Source organism: Panthera tigris, chromosome B2, assembly GCF_018350195.1.
Source record: "Panthera tigris isolate Pti1 chromosome B2, P.tigris_Pti1_mat1.1, whole genome shotgun sequence".
NCBI classification, from domain to species: Eukaryota; Metazoa; Chordata; class Mammalia; order Carnivora; family Felidae; genus Panthera; species Panthera tigris.
The window spans coordinates 77,657,023-77,676,212 of NC_056664.1; the positions used below are offsets into that span (position 1 = coordinate 77,657,023).

Consider the following 19,190-nt stretch of genomic DNA (forward strand, 5'->3'; position numbering starts at 1 on the left):
ATGGTCTCCTTTTCACCAGAGTCTGCTTCCTCTCCCTCTTTTCTCATCTGTAAAATGAGGTTAAAAAAAAAAAATGGTTTTTAAGGTACTTTCTGGATCTAACATTCCGTAATTTGTCAGTTATATTTCTCATCAATTCAGTCAGACTCTGTTAAACCCAAAAGAACTCATGTTTGGTTACATATTAGAATTAAGCTTAAAAACTTCTTTCATCTGAGGACAGGAGAACAGAATTCATATACCCTTTGCAGAGCTAGACATATTCAGAAGTTTAGGTCTTGGGGAAAATGTAGATACAAGCATACCTCAAAGATATTGGAGGTTCAATTCCAGACCACTACAATAAAGCAAATATCACAGTAAAGTGAGTTCAATAAATTTTTTGGTTTTGGGGAGCCTGGGTGGCTCAGTTAGTTAAGCGTCTGACTTCGGCTTAGGTCATGATCCCACGGTTTGTGGGTTTGAGCCCAGCATCAGGTTCTGTGCTGACAGCTCAGAGCCTGGAGCCTGCTTCGGATTCTGTCTCTCCTTCTCTCTGCCCCTGTTCTGCTAATGCTCTGTGTCTTTCTGTCTCTCAGAAATAAATGTTAAAAAAAATTTTTTTTTAAATAATTTCTTTGGTTTCCCAGTGCTTATAAAATTATACTATACTGCAGTCTATTTAGTGTGCAGTAGCATTCAGTCTAAAAAATATGTACTTAGTTTAAAAAATTGCTAGAACATGCTAACCATCATCTGAGCTTTTAGCGAGTCATAATCTTTTTGCAAGTGGAGAGTTTTGCTTTGATGGTAGCTGCTGACTGATCAGAATAATAGTTGCTAAAGTTTGGGGTGACAGTGACATTTTCTTAAAATAAGAATGCTTATTTATTTTGAGAGAGAGAGCAAGTATACGTACATGCAGGTGGGTAGGAACGAGGGGATGGGGGTGGAGAATCCCAAGCAGGCTCTGTGCTGCCAGCATGGAGCCTGACACAGGGCTCCATCTCACAGACTATGAGATCATGACCTGAGCCTAAATCAGGAGTCGGACACTTAACCAACTGAGCCATCCAGGTGCCCCAAAACTCCTTTTAATGTTGATATTTTGATATCTTTTCATGAATCACAAATGTCCTTAATGGCATCTCGAATGGTTAATCCTTTCCAGAATGTTTTCAGTTTATGTTGCTCAGATCCATCAGAAGAATCACTATTTAGGGCAGTTAGTTCTAGCCTTATGAAATGTATTTCTTAAATAATAATTAAAAGTTGAAGTAACTCTTTGATTCATGGGCTGCAGAACAGATGTTGTGTTAGGTATGAAAACAACATGAATCTTGTACATCTCTGACATAGCTCTTGGGTGACCAGGTGCATTGTCAGTGAGTGATAAGATTTTGAAAGGAATCTTTTTCTCAACAGTGGGCTTAAAATATTCAGTAAACCATGTTGTAAACAGATATGTTATCCCTTAAGCTTTGTTCCATTTGTAGAGCTCAAGCAGTCAGTGTAGTTTTAGCATAATTCTTAAGGGCCCTAGAATCTTTAGCATGGGCTTCAGCTTAGTCGCCAGCTGTATTAGGCCCTGACAAGAGAGTTGGCCTATCCCTTGAAGCTTTGAAACCAGGCATTGACTTTTCCCTTCTAGCTAAGAAAGTCTTACATGGCATCTTCTTGAAATAGAAGGCTGTTTTGTCTACACGAAAATCTGTTGTTTTACTGTGGCCACTTTCATTAATGATCTTAACTAGATCTTCTGGATAACTTGCTGTAGCTTCTCTATCAGCACTGTTGCTTCACCTTACACTTTTATGTTACAGAGATGGCTTCTTTTCTTTAAACCTTTTCTTGAACCAACCTCTGCTGGCTTCAAACATTTCTTCTGCAGTTTACCCACCTCTCTGTCATGGATTGAGGAGAGTTAGGGTCTTTGGTTTAGGGAATGTTGTGGCTGGTGACCTTCTATTCAGACCACTAAAACTTTCTGCATTATCAGTAATAAGACTGTTTCACTTTATTAGCATCCATGTATTCATGGAAGTAGCACTTTTCATTTCCTTCAAGAACTTTAGCTTTGCATTCATAATTTGGCTGTTTGGCACAGGAGACCTAGCTTTAAGCTTGTCTTGGCTGTCGACATGCCTTCCTCATTAAGCTTAGTCATTTCTAGCTTTTGATGTAAAGAGAGAGACATGTAACTCTTCTTTCTCTTGAATACTTAGACGCCACAGCGGGGTTAATTGCCCTAATTTCAATATTGTTATGTCTCTGAGAATAGGGAGGCCCAAGGAGAAGGAGAGAGATGGTTGGTGGAGCAGTCAGAACACATGCAGCGTTTATAGATTAAGTTCACTGTCCTATGAATACAGTTTGTGGTGCCCTAAGAATTCCAGTAGTGACATCAAAGATCACTGAGCACCGTAACAAACAAAATAAAAATGATGAAAAATTTTGAAGTATTGCAATAATTACCAAAATGTGACAAAGACACAAAGTAAGTAAATACTGTTGGAAAAATTGTGCTGATAGACTTGCTCAATGCAAAGTTGCCAAAACCTTCAATTTGTAAAAAAAAACAAAAAGCAAAAAAAAACAAAAAAACAATACCTTTGAACCATAATAAAGTGAAGTGCGGTAAAATGAGGTATGCCTGGATATGTATATATATGTAGAAATATATCACCTTCTTTAGGGTTTTTTTTGGGGGGAGGTTAGGAGATAATTTTAAAAAGGAAGCTTACAATTTCAGAACTATTGGGAAATTGGTATGATATATTTTCTCTTCTAGCAAAAGCTATTATTATTATGGAAATTGATTCATTATTGCAAGAGGCCTAAGTGTTCAATCTAATCTATGTTAGATTAGGAACATTTGCCAGGCATGAAATTCCCTAGACATCTAAACATGTTTTTCCAGAAAAAGGAAAATGATACTTAATAACTTTTTGTAGAAAAACAAGTGCTAGCTGAAGTAAGAATTGTATGCATCGTTGGTGTTACTTCTGAAATTCTTGAACATGTGAGTAAGGTCATCCTCTGTCACATCATCATAAAATGTCCAAGGAAAACATTAAAACCAACCTTGCCAACATTTGCATGTGTGAAACACAGAATATTATACTCCATTTCATTCCTAGAAATAGATAATCACAGAAGAACCTCTAAATGCAGATCTTTCCATTCAGTTGGTAGCTTTTGTTTAGATTTTTAAAAGTTTTGTTGCAGGAATTTTTTTTTTTTTTTTACTGCTAACATGAAATAAATGGTTTTTCCCAATACTATTTCTCTAACTCTCCAAAACCAAATAGGTGTTCTACAATTAAAGCCTGACACTAACTACCTGAACTTAGCATCAGATTCCATAGGTTAAAGGATTCAGTCCCTCAAGATTGTCCTCACTTCCGATATCAGTGGCCAAGTGAGTGCTTGGGTCTCCAGGTTACCTGCACTTCTGTCCAACTTGGAGAGGGTCAGGGTCTGTGGATATATGTATGACTGCTCATAAAGTGAGTTGTTGCTACATTGCTCTTAAATTTACCAGATTACCCTTTCTAGTCCTTTCTTCCTTCCTTATCCTCTCTGATCACTTAACTACTATTAGAGGTAGTAGAGAAGACAAGGCAGTGATTTGAGTGTTTAATGGTAGAATGTAATTTCTTCCTTCCTCCTTCCTAACTTCCTTCCTACCTTCTTACCTATCTACATATTTTTACTTTTTTTTTTCTTTTCTTTTTTTTTTTTTTTTCACATTTATTCATCTTTGAGAGGCAGAGAGAGACAGAGCACGAGCAGGGAAGGGGCAGAGAGAGGGAGACACAGAATCCAAAGCAGGCTCCAGGCTCCGAGCTGTCAGCACAGAGCCCAGCGTGGGGCTTGACCTCATGAACTGTGAGATCATCACCTTGAACGAAGTCAGATGCTCAACCAACTGAGCCACCCAGGCGCCCCTACATATTTTTTAAAAACTGCTTCTGTAGGCCAAAGAATATAAGCCCTCATGGAGTTTTCATTCAAGATACCCTCTTTCCTAGGAAAGGACACTGAATTTACACATGTGATAAGACGAGTCTTAAATCTTGAAGTGTGAAGAGGACCAATTATGGCAGTTTTCTATATTATAAAAACAATTAGAGGCCTTTATTTAGCATACTTATAGAACCTTTTAGATAATACTTTTTAGTAACCCACGATTTTAATAGTTGTAGAATCTTAAATGTGGGTGTCTGCTTAAATGCTGCTGCCAGTTTATCCCATCTCTTCTTTCTATAGAATAAACAGGGTTTTTTCCTTTTAGTAATTCTGATATGGTGCATTTGAAATATTTACTTCATTAAGGGATGAGGAGTAGTTTTTATTTAAAAAAAAATAAGCACTTTATTATACAAGTTATTTGACTTTATATTTGTTGAAGTTCTTTAGATGATTTTTTTAAAATGATAAAACTTGTCATAAAAAATAACAATATGTTGTACCGTTATTTTTTGTTAACTGAAAAGTTACATTTCTTCTGACCATATATGCAATTTATTTATTTTAGGTATTCAATTTTATGCTCCCTATATGAAAAATAAAAGTGTAAATATTTGAAATTCTTTACTACATGCCTCCTGGTCAAGCTGGTCTAGGTATCTTGTTTTTAAAACAACTTTTAAATCTTAGAAGTTTGGGGGTGAAAGGTGACATTTTGACTAAAGAAGTCATCCTTCATGAAATGATGCTGTTGTTGGATGAGTTAACACTAATCTTTTCTCCTCTAGAGAGCTGCTAGAAATAAGACTATGGCTTTATTACTTTTAATAATTTAATTGGTATAAGCTACTTTTTGTTTTCACAGATAAAGCATGTTATTTTTCAGAATTTCTCAGGGAGGAGAGAAAAACTGATTAGCCAGTATGTATTTTGATTTACGTTGAATATTTTTTATTATTCCTTCCAAAACAGACACTCCTTGAATATGCAGAGAAATGGAAAACTTCAGAAGATCCTTTACCTTTATTGGAGGTATACACAGTGGCTATCCAAAGTTATGTTAAAGCCCGACCTTATCTTACCTCTGAATGTGAAAATGTAGCATTGGTTCTGGAACGCTTGGCATTGTGAGTAGACCTTTGAGTAAATAAAAAATCAGATACAGCTCTTTTGTTTTAATTCTGTACTTCAGTCTTTTATGATAGTTTAAATAGAATAGTTTTGGGGTACCTACTGATACTAGAATTATTTGTTTTATTTTACTTTGAATCTTAATAATTATTTCTATCGTTACCAATTTTTTGTTTTTTAGAAGCTGTGTTGAACTTTTATTGTGCCTGCCTGTCGAGTTATCAGATAAACAGTGGGAACAGTTTCAGACACTGGTGCAGGTGAGAATATCTACCTATTAGATTTCATATAGGCATATCTTATGTCTGTTTTCTTTACTCTATATAAATTTTTTGGTTACACTTTAAAACATCTAACTAATAACAAGCATTAATTGCAGCTCTTGTTAACACTAATGTCATGCATATAGTAGATGTTCAATAAATGTGTGCTAAATGAATATATACATTTAGATAGATTGGTTGAATATTGCACTGTTCTTTAAGATCAGTTTAGGACTTTGCCAGACCAGTAAGGGAAAACAAAAAAAAAAAATGCCCTAATTTGTATTTAGAAACAGTTTAATTGCTGAACATCTGCAATATTTTTATAAGAATTTAATATATCATATAATCCTTTGTGGGGGTAGGTATATTTTTCCCATTTTAAAGGTGAGGAAACTGAGGCTCATACTTTAAAATTTTTATTTGCCCAAATTTGTACAGTTGATCTTACAGAGTAGTCATTTGAATCAAGGTTCTTTATTCCAGAGTTCATGCTTTTCTCCTATAACTGAAAACACATGCTTTGTCTTTTTTATTTAGTGCTATTATTCTGCCTTACGTAGTACTACACAATTTAATACTTAGTTGTCTTGGAATATTTTCAAGAATGTTAAATTTTGTTTCAAGCACTAGATTGTGCTGGATATACTATAGCTTCAAGTACGTTTTGATTAATTGATTAATTAAAAAGAATGTTTCTGCTAGCTAGTTTCACAAAGTATACTTGTCTCTTTCTCTAACCAGAGTTCTTAAAATATTTTTTGGCTTGATGTTTTTCTGTAAGAGATACATTAAAGAGAATTTTATTCTCAAATTTTAGAAGCATGTGAAATAAACTATATTTAGGTAGAGAAATCAGCTTTCCTGTTTCAATATTAACCATTAAAATCTTCATCAGTTGCAAAATTCTTGAAGGTAGGATTCATATCTTAATATTATAGGATTCCACATAGTATTTTACACATAATACTTAATTGTTTGTGGCAATGAAGGTGTCTTGTCTTGTTTGTCACGTTGCAAATAACTTTTTGATCATGTAGTTTCTACTTCAGCATATCAGTACCTCATGTTTTAGGTTATTTCCCCAGCAAGTATTTATTTTTAGGTAAATAATTATTGTAGAACTTTTCATTGTTTGGCACTCTATCCCTGAATTAAGTTGTTTATATGCAAATATAATACTGAATTTCTCATTATTTTGTTTGTTGACATAAGATAAACTTTTAAACTTTCCTTTTTGAAACAGTAGCACTAGTTGATATTTTCCATATGGGTTAATGAGAAGGAAATAACTCTAAATCCTTATATGGTAGTTTTCAGCAATTACTTAAAGAAAATTTCTTCAAGCCCTGGAACTTGTTGCAGTGGGAAGATTCTATGGTTCTGAGGAATAGACTTTTTGTATAAACATAGTATGTAGCTTTAAGAGTTTCCATAACACTTTGCTCTTATTTCAGAGCTTCCTTGGCATTATTTTATACCTGCTTAACAGCATTTGTTTCATTTAGCCTGTGCTTCCCCTTTCTTTACCCCAGTAGAGGATAAGCTCCATAAATGCAGGACCAGTTGCTCTCTTCCCTAGTCCTTTGCCCATAGACATTCCCAATAAACAGTTTCTGAATTGGATAAAAACTATTGGTCCTTTTGTGTTTCGAAGAATACACTAAATGCATGAACACTTGGAAACAACTAGTAAGCAAGTTTTAGTGTCGTAGCTTTAAATAGAATATTGCCAAGGCTATGTAATAAATAAATGAAAAATCATGCATTTAGTTGTTTTCAAAAGTCCCTTTTATTGGGATATGTGTATGTTGTCACTTAGGCCTTGATGCAGATCTGTCACTTATTAATGGTAGTTTTTTGGAAAAAGTTTTTTGTTTTTTTTTTTTTTTTTTTTTTTTTACTAACACAGGATATAAAATGTGTAAGGTCTTTTATGCTATGGATATTCTGATAGCTTCCTTGAGAAATAACTTTGCTCTTGGTTTAGATTTTGGAGGAAAAATAAGTTTGACTTATTTCTAGAAATACATTGTATTTATTAAAATTTGTAATTGATACAATTCTTGAGATTCATCTTGAAAAAATCAGAAGTAAAGGAATTCAGCACTTTGTAATGTGATGTGAAAATTTTAAGATAAAAGTCTTTTCAAAAGTTAGTATTATATTTAGAGCCTGATAAGCTTGCTTTTAAAAATCTGTTGTAATTCTTTGGATGTTTATTTAATATTTATAGGTAGCTCATGAAAAGCTGATGGAGAATGGCAGCTGTGAATTGCATTTTTTAGCTACTCTAGCTCAAGAGACTGGGGTGTGGAAAAACCCGGTACTGTGCACTATTCTTTCCCAGGAACCATTGGATAAGGATAAAGGTAAATTTTCTAGAGAGAGAGAAAATAAAAATCACTAGACTAGAAAAAAAATGAGTACTTAAAAAATTGTTTTGATAAGTATAATTCATCTCAAGATTTCCCAGAGAAGGACCATTTAATTACATTTTAGCTGAGGTGCTTCAGGCCCTTCACCTTTATTTTATTTGGGGGAAGATGTATTTATAGGATATTACACAATCTTAGAGTAACAGAAAAACTAAAAATTTTCCCAGCATCTTTTCAGTAGAGGAATTCACTCTGCAGCATCCTGACAGGTGGCAGTCTAGCTTATATTTGATAACTTACTTGACAGATGGAGAAGCAGAAGTAGGGTAGTTAAATGATTTTCCTCAAAACAGAGACAGAAATTCATGCTAGAACTCTCAAGTCTTTGCCTTTAAGATTAGTACTCTTTCTCAGCTTGTTGCTCCATCTTATTTTATTCTGTTTTGTTGTTATTGGATGAGCTTGGGCAGTAAAGATTCCAGTTAAACTGGCAGATATCCTGTTGAAGTAGGTGGCTAATAAATCACTAATAATATGTATAACACTTAATGTTCAAAAGAGTTCAAAAATTATATACACCATGAAGAAGACCACAGTTACAGTCTTTGGTACTTTTCTTGAAATTGTTTAGGAAAGTACCCAGATTTCATCCAGACCTTTCCCAGGGTATTTAACTGAAGAAGTAAATAAACTACTTCTGTTGTTTATTGCTGCTTTGCTTGTTGATTGATGGCGAACCCTAGGTATTTTGCTATGTAATAGCAAATTGTGAAGGCCCTGAGAAAGGAGTGTTGTTAGGGCCATTGCTTGTGAATTCTTCTGGTATTTTGATATTTACCAAACAGTCTTCCCAGCCAGTCTCCAAACTTCTCTTCAAGCTGGTTTTTTTCTACCTGGCTCCCCTCTTAGCCATTTCTCCATGCTTTTCTGATAGTTCTAGCAATGTTATCTGTTTCTTAATTTTCATAAGCCAGATGATTTTTAGTACCGCCTTCCATCATGGATACCTACAGATTAGCCACAGTGTTCTCAAGACCTTGGAGAAATGGGGAGTGGACTCTCATTACTTAAATTAATAATAACAACATTTAAAAGTTGAGAATCTTAGATTTTTTTGCCTTTGGCATATTAGTTTTATCCTAGTATACTAACACCACTGTGATTTGTTCTTATAATCAAATTATACTTTCTGATCTATCCAGCTTTTGGAAATATTGGATGTAATATATTAATAATATCAAATTGCATTGTATAGTTCCTAACGGTTTGAAATGTGCTTTTAGAAGTACTGGTTTCATTTAACCCTCACAATGATCCTGTGAAAAAGGCAGGATCTTTATTGTCCCTATTTTACAGATGAGAAATGGAGGCTCAGGAAGATTGGTTGTCTTTTCTATATCACATTGCCAGTGATGTGAGGCAGAGCCAGGAATTGAAGTCAGGACTTCTCTCCTTTTTATATCATGCCTGTTGCACCTAGCCTAAAACCTGTAAATAAAATTGCACCTAGCTTAAATTAAAGAATTAACTCCTCTTCTCTGTTGTTAGTTTCTGAATAGCATTTTTGCCAAACTTACACATTACGCTAAATAGGAAAATGGAATCTTTACCTTAGCAGAGATTTAAGATTTATTTTAAAAGAGCATGTGCTCAGTTTCCTTACTTGCTTAAACGTGCTTAACATTGTTTCTATTAACAAAGTCTCTGCCCATTTCTGTGCTGCTCTATTTCTTGTTCTTTGCCTGACATAGCTACTAGAGTAGTTTGTGGACTATTTAGCCAAGAGGAGTTTCTTACAGTACAGTGGGTTATAGGTAGCCAGACTTTAATACAACTCAGATGTGAAATGACAAGAGATTTTGCATCCATAGTCTTTACTTGGTCCTCTGTTACTTAGAATGTCTCTTTGATGGGAGTTATTTTATGGCTAATCACACACATAAACTAGAAGTGTATGTTTATTACCTGCTTTGGAAAACTTGAAGGAATTAACATTTTACACAAAAATACGAATTGATTTACATTTTCAAACTTGATGGTTGAAAAGGATGGGGAGCTTTTAGTTTTACTTCTCTAGCCCCTTAGTTTAACTTAATCTAGCCTACAGCAAGTGTGAAGTGAAGAGCTAGAGCTGAGAGAATGAGTACACCTCAGTAGGCTGTGCTCATTAGTTTATAGTAAAGCCTCTAGAGTTTTCATGCATTTGAAGAGTAATCTACTTCTGAATTTTTTTTTTTAATTGACTAAGTTTGGACCCACTACAACCCAGCTAAACCAAGAAATGCTCTTTGATTTGGGGGATTGAGGGTGGGTGGAACTCAAAATTTTAAATGCTGGTTTCACTTTAAGGTTTTAGCATCCTAGAATAAAGTAACTGTAATAACTAAACCAACATATTGAGGTAGATGGCCTTTGAATATCACAGGAACTTGAAGCTTACATGTTACTTGAGTCTTTCTTCGGTCATAATCTCAAGATTGGAAAGACTGAATGCCTTTTTTTTTTTTTTTTTTTTTTTTTTTAAGCCCACTTTTAACTCCCGTTTAAAACATCACTGATAATAAATTGGCCTTTGCTTGAACACTTCTAGAGAATGGTTTGCTAGGTAGTTCAGTCCATTCTTAACCTATGATTAGAAAATCTTCACTGTGAAAATTGCAAAAACTACATTCTTAGAATTCCATCTTTTGGATCTAGTGCTACCCCTAAAGCCATGCCAAAGTATAAATCCCTCTTTCATGCCATAGCAATTGAGATTTTTAAAGATGTTAAATCTACATTCATGATTCCTGGTTTTTGTTTTGTTTTTAATGTTTATTTTTGAGACAGAGAGAGAAAGAGTGCGAGCAGGAGAGGGGCAGAGAGAGAGGGAGACACAGAATCCGAAGCAGGCTCCAGACTCCAGACTCCGAGCTGTCAGCACAGAGCCCGACGCAGGGCTCGAACTCAAATCATGACTTGAGCTGAAGTCAGACACTTAACTGACTGAGCTACCCAGGCGTCCCCATGATTCCTGTTTTTCAGTGCATTTTGTTGTTCTCTTTAATGTATAATTCTTAGAACTGCATGTGTACCCTAAATATGATCTGGCCAGCTTTGAAGTCATTGGTGCTCTCATATTTTTCATCCTAACATTTTATACATGTTAGTGTGACTTGAGATGACATTAACCGTTTTGGGTAGTCATAATCATACAACTTGATGACATTACTAAAATCACACAAAATTTTTAAAAAATAAATGCTACCCTTAAATTATCAACTACATTTTTTTAAGTTTATTTATTTATTTTGAGAGAGAGAGAGAGAGAGAGAGGGCATGAGCAGGGGAGGGGCAGAGAGAGAGGGAGAGAGAGAATCCCATGCGGGCTCTGTGCTGTCAATACAGAGCCCGACAGCTCAGAGTCCAGTGTGGGGCTTAAACTCCAGAATCATGAGATCATGACCTGAGCCAAAATCAAGAGTTGGACACTCAACTGACTGAGCCACCCAGGCACCCCTCAACTACATTTTTATACTTTGTCTTTTGGCACACAAGGCATTGCCTTTTTTTCCCCGTTCTGCTTAATTTCACTGTTAGATTCATTGTGTCTCAGCAACTTGTCAATATTCTTTTAAGTCTTGATTTTGTTATTCAAGGTTTTTGTCCTTACCAGTTTCCTCTTATTAACATATATTCTGTTGGCATCCATGTCCTTGATAATAACCATAAAATGGTCGTGTCCAGAAACCTAGCCCCTGAGATATTAGAAATCTTCCTTCTTGCTTTTAGTCCTTTAATCAGTACTGTTTGATTATGGTTGTTTGATCAAATATTCCTATTTTTCTTTTTGTCTGCTCCATGGTTCTCCTTTTTTGTATATAAGGATTGGGTGAAAGACCATAACAAGTACTTGGCTAGAGTTCTTTTAAGTAGTGTTGTTTAATACTGAGGTTACTATGACCTAATTTATTATTTTTAAAAATGAACTTCTTATTTTTAGAATAGTTTTAGAATTGTGAAAAGTCTCCATGTACCCCACAGCCAATTTTCCTTACTCTTCATATCTTAAATTAGTATGCTACATTTGTCACAATTAATAAACCAATATTTATACTTTGTTATTAACTAACTTCCATACTTTATTCAGATTTCCTTAGTTTTTACCTAATGTCCTTTTTCTGTTCCAGGATCCCATCCAGGATACCACATTACATTTAGTCGTCATGTCTTCTTAGGCTCCTCTTGGCTGTGACAATTTTTCAGACTTTCCTTGTTTTTGATGACCTTGACAGTTTTGAGGAATACTGGTCAGGTATTTTGTAGAATGTCCCTTAACTGGGAGTTATCTGATGTTGCTCTCATGATTAGAACTGGGCTTATGGATTTGGGGAGGAAGATCACAGAGGTAAAATGTCATTGTTATCACATCATATCAAGGGTACATACTCTCCGCATGACTTCTCATTGTTGATATTAACATTACTTGATTACCTGGATGAGGTAATGTGTTTATCAAGTTTCTCCACTTCAAAGTTATTCTTTTCCTCCCTTTCCATGCAGTACTCTTTGGAAGGAAGTTACTACATACAGACCACACTTCAGAGGTGGAAATTTAAGCTCCACTTTCTTGAGGGGGCAGTATCTATACAGATTATTTGGAATTCTACACAGATTTGTCTTTTCACCCTTTTATTCAGTCATTTATTTATATCAGTATGGACTAATGGATATTCATTGTCTACTTTGGTGATAATCCAATACTACTTTATTTTAGTTGCTCAAATTGTCCCAGCTTTGGCCATTGGGAACTCTTTGATTTAACTTCTGCGTCCCTTTTACATGCCCCCTTCATTGTGGGGTATGTTTTTCATTTGAGTACTTCCTTGCTTTCTGACACTGTAAGGTACTCCAGCTTATTTTGCATATTTTCTACCCCAGTGCTAGAATCAGCTATTTTTCCAAAGAGCCCTTGTTCTTTTTCTTAGAGACTAGTATTAGAAACTAAGATCTGATAACTGGGTGTGTTCATTGCTGTGGAGGTGTCATTGCTTCTAGGACCTTTCAACAGACAAAGCAAGAAAATATATGTAGGTATGCTAAGCCGTGTATATACACATCTGTAAATATTTCTATATGTAACCAGCTGTATGTGTATTAAACTAAATATGAGTGTGTTCATGCTGATGTATTTCACTCAAATCCATACCACAAGGATCATTCTTGCCTTCTCTTGCTTATCTATAACCTCTCACATAAACATAAACCTCACATAAACCTCTCACTGTCACATAATTGGAGTCATGCAATAATGTAGCCTTTTCAGACTGACCTCCTACACCGTTGGCCATCTGTGTACTTAATCAGTCTTAGTGTACATGTTTTCTACCTCTGTGGAAAATGGCTTTATTGATTAGAGTACAGTGCTTGTGTACAGTATCTCTTGCCATTTTTCTGATAGGCTCCATTCATCCAAAGTTAGATGAGTATTTCCCCACCTCTTCCAGTAAAGTTCTTTCATAACACTTGTAGTACAGTTAGATTTTTTTTTTTTTTTTTTGCCGTATTCTGCATTTCATCCTGGGTGTTCCCAACCTCCTAAATAATTTTTTAATTTGCATGTCTTAAGATTCCTTCTTTGTTCTGTAAAGTTCTATAGGCTTTGACAAATGGATGGTGGCCATGTATCCACCATTACGGTATCATACAGAATAGTTTCACTGCCGTGAAAATATCTACTATCTTCACCCATTTAACCCTCTCCTGAACACTTGACAACTACTGATTTATTTACCATCTCTATAGTTTTGCCTTTTTGAGATTTTCATAATTATAGGCTTTTGGTCTAGCTTCTTTTACTTGGCAGTATGCATTTAACATTCATCTATGTCTCTGATACCTTAACAGCTTATTCTGTTTTATTGCTGAATATTTTTTATTGCTTATTAAAGACCTCTATGTTTTTAATACCTTAACAGCTCATTGCTGTTTTATTGCTGATTAGCAATAAAAAAGATTCTTCATCCCGTTTCTTTATCCATTCACCTGTTAAAAGATATCTTGTTTGCTACAAGTTGCTGTTTATGAACAAAGCTACTATAAACATTTGCACGCAAGTTTCTGTGTGGACACAAGTTTCACATCAGTTGGGTAAATACTAGGAGTAAGATTGCTAAATCTTATGGTAAGACTATGTTTTGCTTTGTAAGAATCTGCCAGACTTTTTCTAAAGTGACTATACCATTTTGTATTCTTACCAGCAATGAATGAGAATTCTTATTGCTCTAGACCCCCACTGGCAATTGGTATTACCTATTTGGGGGAATTTAGCATTCTAATAGGTGTATAGTAATACCACATTTTTGTTTCAGTTAACAATTTCTGTAATGACATAAGATCCTGAAGATCTTTTCATATGCATGCTTGCCATCTGTATATCTTCTTTGATGAGGCATCCCTTTAGAATTTTTGCCTGTTTTTTAATCAGATCATTTGTTTTCTTATTGTTAAGTTTTAACAGTTCTTTGTATATTTTGGATACAAGTCCTTTATAAGTTTTGCAAATATGTTCTTTCAGTCTGTGGCTTATCCTTTTCCTTAACAGTGCAGAAATTTTAAATTTTAAGGAAGTCCAACTTAGGAATTTTTTCTATTGTGGATCATGCTTTTGGTGTTTTATCTAAAAACTCATTACCACTGTGTTAACTATACTGAAATAAAATAAAATAGAATAACAGTATATGCATACATAAATACATACGTCCTCACTATCAAACCTAGAGTTCTATAGATTTTTCTCATAGAAGTTTTGCATTTTATATTTGGGTCTCTGATACATTTGGGGACATTTTGGGATAATTTGACAGGTATAACCTAATTTGTGTTTAGTGAATCTGTCTTGTCACTTAACACTCACATACCTTCTTCTGAACAATCACAAGCCATGTTTTTAATATAATTAATTTTGAGACTCTTATTTAGGATTATTTCTATTGCTCAGCCCCATTTTGAAAATTACATTTTCCTGTCTATCCTTTTAAATCTGAAGTTTATTATTATCAGAACCACCATAAGAAAAGAGGAAGTCTCCCTTTTCTCTGTCATTATAAATAATACATAGTCAAACCCAAGCAGCAGACTTTTCTCAAGAAGGTACCCACCTTTGCCAGTTTGATTGTTCTCAACATTTTTGGTGAGCTAGGGGCCATCTTGGGTTCTAGCTTTAATAACAATTCACACAGATTAGTACCAGGTCTATAACACTCAGGGTGTGTGTATCCTTGGTCCTGAGCCTGCTTCCCGTTCTTTTGTTTATGTCATCATTTTACAATCTAGACTCTGAGAGAGCTCCCTATTACAGTCATACTGAATCCCTTCAGCCTTTCCCCTTATTCTGATATATTATCCTAATATATCAATCTGCAGTTGCACAGATTAAATTTTTATCATCTTTCCAGTCCTTTCTTGAATTTGAAGCCCAGCAGTGTCTTTCCCCCCAGAACCCATTCTTTTTCAAAGGAAATTTCTAAAGCTTAAGCTTTACCACAGTACTTATAAATCCTTAAGAGTTTTGTGAGAAAATAAGTCTTTATTTCAGTAATAAACTTTGCATTTAAAAGTGAAGGTAGAGAATTGTTCCTTGGTTTATCAGGTATTAGCATACATAAGATATAATAATATTTTGAAGGGAGGGGAGATGGGAGGAGAGAGCAGGTGATAACTCATACTTTCCAGGTAAATAGGATGAGGCCAGATATGATTACAGCTGCATTTACTTTTGGATAAGAAATCTGTAGTTCCTTCACTCTTGTGGTACATTTTTGGTGTATTTTTTTTGTATAAAGATATATACAATATATATTTTTTTATAAAGATATATATAATATATATATTTTTGTATAAAGATATATTTATATCTTTACCTGTCTATACAGAGAATGCCAGAAGAGGTGACTCTGAAACCTAGACCTAAATCTACTGACAATTTTTTTTGGTGTTAGGACATTTCTTACAGAAAGTTACTAAAAAGAAAACCTTAAAGACTGTATTAAGTACTTTTAGGAATACAGTTGACCTAACTTGTTTCTCATTGGTTGTCCCTCCCTCCCTTCCTCTGTTGTTTGTTTAATTTCCTTTTTCTATTGCTTTGTGTCCGCTTCTCTTCTTTGCCCTTAACTGACCTTGTCTTGGTATACAAAATAACTGAAGGGAACATTTTAGATTTTATTTTTAAAAATCACTACTAAATTAGATTGCCTTTTACTTGTATATAACCCTTAGATCCTTGAGGATCAGTGACGGGATAAAATTAAGCTGACAGAATTAAACTACAGTAAGCTTATAAAAGTATTCACTCACAGTTTTGGGCTGATGACATATTTGCATTTATACTCTACTATTATGTAATTAAATATAAACATAGTGACCCCCATATTTTCATTTTCACTAAAAATGATTTTAAAATACACTCACTGGTTTCTTGAAACATCTTGAAACATTAATGAGTGTATTTTATAATAATGTTACGTGGATAAATATGTCAACTTAAACGTAAAACTCATAATGAGATCTTCACACAAAAATTTTAATGTTACATACTAACTAGGTTCATCTATGATGTGGATTTTTATTAAATAAAAAATTCTTTTTAAATGTTTATTTCTGAGACAGAGACAGCACAAGTGGGGGAGGGGCAGAGAGAGACAGGGGAGACAGAGAATCCCAAGCATGGCTGGTGTCGCCAGCGCAGAGCCCGACACAGGGCTTGAACCCACAAGTTGTGAGATCATGACCTGAGCTGAAACCAAGAGCCTGACCCTTAACCGACTGAGCCACCCAGGTGCTCTGACAGAGAATTTTTTTTTTTAATTTTTAAAAATTCTGTTTCATATCAATCATGTCAAAAATTCAGTTATCATAAATTTTTACTATAATCCATTATGACCATAAAGTTTCAGATTAATGAAAAAGGAAGCAAGACTGAAATCTTTTAAGTAAAAATTCTATTTCTTATAAATGTAATATATTCCCTCAAGAAAGGATGAGGGGTGGGGTGAATATTAAGACTATCCCTAATTGGTAATTTGGGCACTGAAATCTAGATACCTACAGCAGTGGTACTCAATCCTGGCTGTGCCTAAATCACCTGGACAGTTTTCAGACATTTCAGTGCTTAAGAGGCCTACCTCAGACCATAGTCTCTGGGTCTGAGCCCCAGGCATCAGTAGTTTTTTGTAAGATCAAGATAATTGTACAGCCAGGGTTAAGAGCCACTTACCCAGAGCTTGAGGTGTTGTGTTTTTATTAAATTTCTAAATTTGGATTTTTGTGACTAACAATGCTGCACTGATTTTTTAATTTATTTTTTTATTGTGGTTAAAAACATGTAACATAAAATATACCATTTAATTATTTTTAAGTGTATAGTTCAGTGTTAAGTATATTCATATTGTTGTAAAACAGGTCTCCAGAACTTTTTCATTTGCAAAACTAAAATTCTGTAATAATAGCAACTCCTTCTACCCTACCCACTTCTACCAGCCAGTAGTTAACCACCATTTTACTTTTGGTTTCTATGATTTGATTACTTTAATACCATATTTACCTTTTTGTGACTAGCTTATTTCACTTAACATAATGTTTTCAAGGATAATCCATGTTGTAGCATGTGACAGGATTTCCTTTCTTTTTAAGGCACCTGGGTGCGTCAGTCAGTTGAGTGTCTGACTCTTGATTCCAGCTCAGGTCATGATCCCAGGGTTGTGGGATTGAGCCCTGTGTTGGGCTCTGCTCTGAGTGTGGCGACTGCTTAAGATTCTGTCTCTCTCCCTTGCTCGCAAGCTCTCTCTCAAAAATAAAAAAAAAGTGAATAATATTCCACTGCATGTATATACCACATTTTGTTTATTCATTTATTGGTGGACATTGGGATTGCTTCCACTTCTTGGCTGTTATGAGTGATATTGCTGTAAACATGGGGGTGCATGTGCATATCACTTTAAGACCCTCCTTTCAGTTCTTATGTGTATATACCCATAAGTGGGATAGCTGGATCGCATGGTAGCTAGTTCTATTTTAACTTTTTGGGGAACTTCCATATTGTTTTCCATAGAAGTTGCTCCGTTTTACAGTCCCATCAACAGTGCACAAAGGTTCCAATTTCTCCATATCCTCACCAGCATTTATTTTCTGGGTTTGTTGTTTTTTTGTTTGTTTGTTTTTGATAGTAACTATTCTAATGGTGTGAGGTAATATCTCATTGTAGTTTTGATTTGCATTTCTCTGATGATTAGTTGGGTATCTTCTCATGTGTTAGACTTTTGTATATCCTCTTTGCAGAAATGTCTGTTAAAGTCATTTGTCCACTTTATAATAGGATTATTTGATATTTTATTGTTCTAAACATTTTTTATATATCCTGGATATCAACTCCTTATCAGGTATATGATTTGCAAATACTTCCTCCCCTTATGTAGGCTGCCTTTTCACCCGGTTGATTCTGTCCTTTGATGCATAAAAATTAGGTTTGATGTAGTTCAAGTTGTCCGTGTTTGGGTTTTTTGTATGTACCTTGGTGTCATATCCAATAAATCCTTGCCAAGTCTAGTGTCTTCAAGCTTATCTTCTTTGTTTTCTCCTAGGAGTTTTATGGTTTTGTGTCTTAAATTTAGATCTTCAATCCATTTTGAGTTAAATTCTTATATGGTATACAGTAAGTGTCCCACTTCATTTTTTTACATGTGGATATGAGTTTTCCCAGCACCATTTGCTGAAAAGATTGTCCATTTCTCATTGAGTGATTTTGGCAGTCTTGTTGAAGATCATTTGACTATATATGTGAGGGTTTATTTTTGGACTTTCTGTTCTACAGCATTGCCTATATATCTTTGTTATTAGGCCAGTACCACACTGTTTTGATTAATGTAGCTTTATAAATTATTTTGAAGTGAGGAAGTGTGACACCTCAGACTTCGATCTTTTTCAAAATTATTTTGGCTATTTGGAATCCCTTGAGATTTCATATGAATTTTAGGCTAAATTTTTCTATCTCTGCAAAAAATGCCATTGAAATTTTGACAGGAATTGTATTGAATTCTTAAATTGTTTTGATAGGTGGACATTTTGACAATTATTAAGTCTTTCAGTCTATGAACACAGGAATCTTTCCACTTACTTGTGTCTTTAATTTCTTTCAGCCATGTTTTATAGATTTCAGGGACAAGTATTTCACCTTCTTGGTTAGGTTTATTTCTTTTTTTTTTTTTTTTTTTTAATTTGTTTTCATGTTTGTTTATTTTTGAGAGAGAAAGAGAGAGAACACAAGCAGGGGAGGGGCAGAGAGAGAGGGAGACACAGAATCTGAAGCAGGCTCCAGGCTCCGAGCTGTCAGCACAGAGTGCAGGGCTCGAACTCACAACCTGAGCCAAAGTCGAACGCTCAACCCACTGAGCCACCCAGGTGCCCCAGTTAGGTTTATTTCTAAGTATTT

The 19,190-nt window shown here is 34.8% G+C and overlaps 1 protein-coding gene across 2 annotated transcripts in view; it reads left to right on the forward strand.

Annotated features, from left to right (window-relative positions):
• Positions 1-19,190, forward strand: part of ZNF292 (zinc finger protein 292) — a 93,333-nt gene that overhangs the window by 43,532 nt on the left and 30,611 nt on the right. For both annotated transcript variants that reach the window (XM_042986773.1, XM_042986772.1), the window contains exons 2-4: positions 4,924-5,078; positions 5,264-5,342; positions 7,582-7,717. In XM_042986773.1, the coding sequence (XP_042842707.1) occupies positions 4,924-5,078; positions 5,264-5,342; positions 7,582-7,717 (370 nt within the window). The remainder of the gene's footprint in view (positions 1-4,923; positions 5,079-5,263; positions 5,343-7,581; positions 7,718-19,190) is intronic.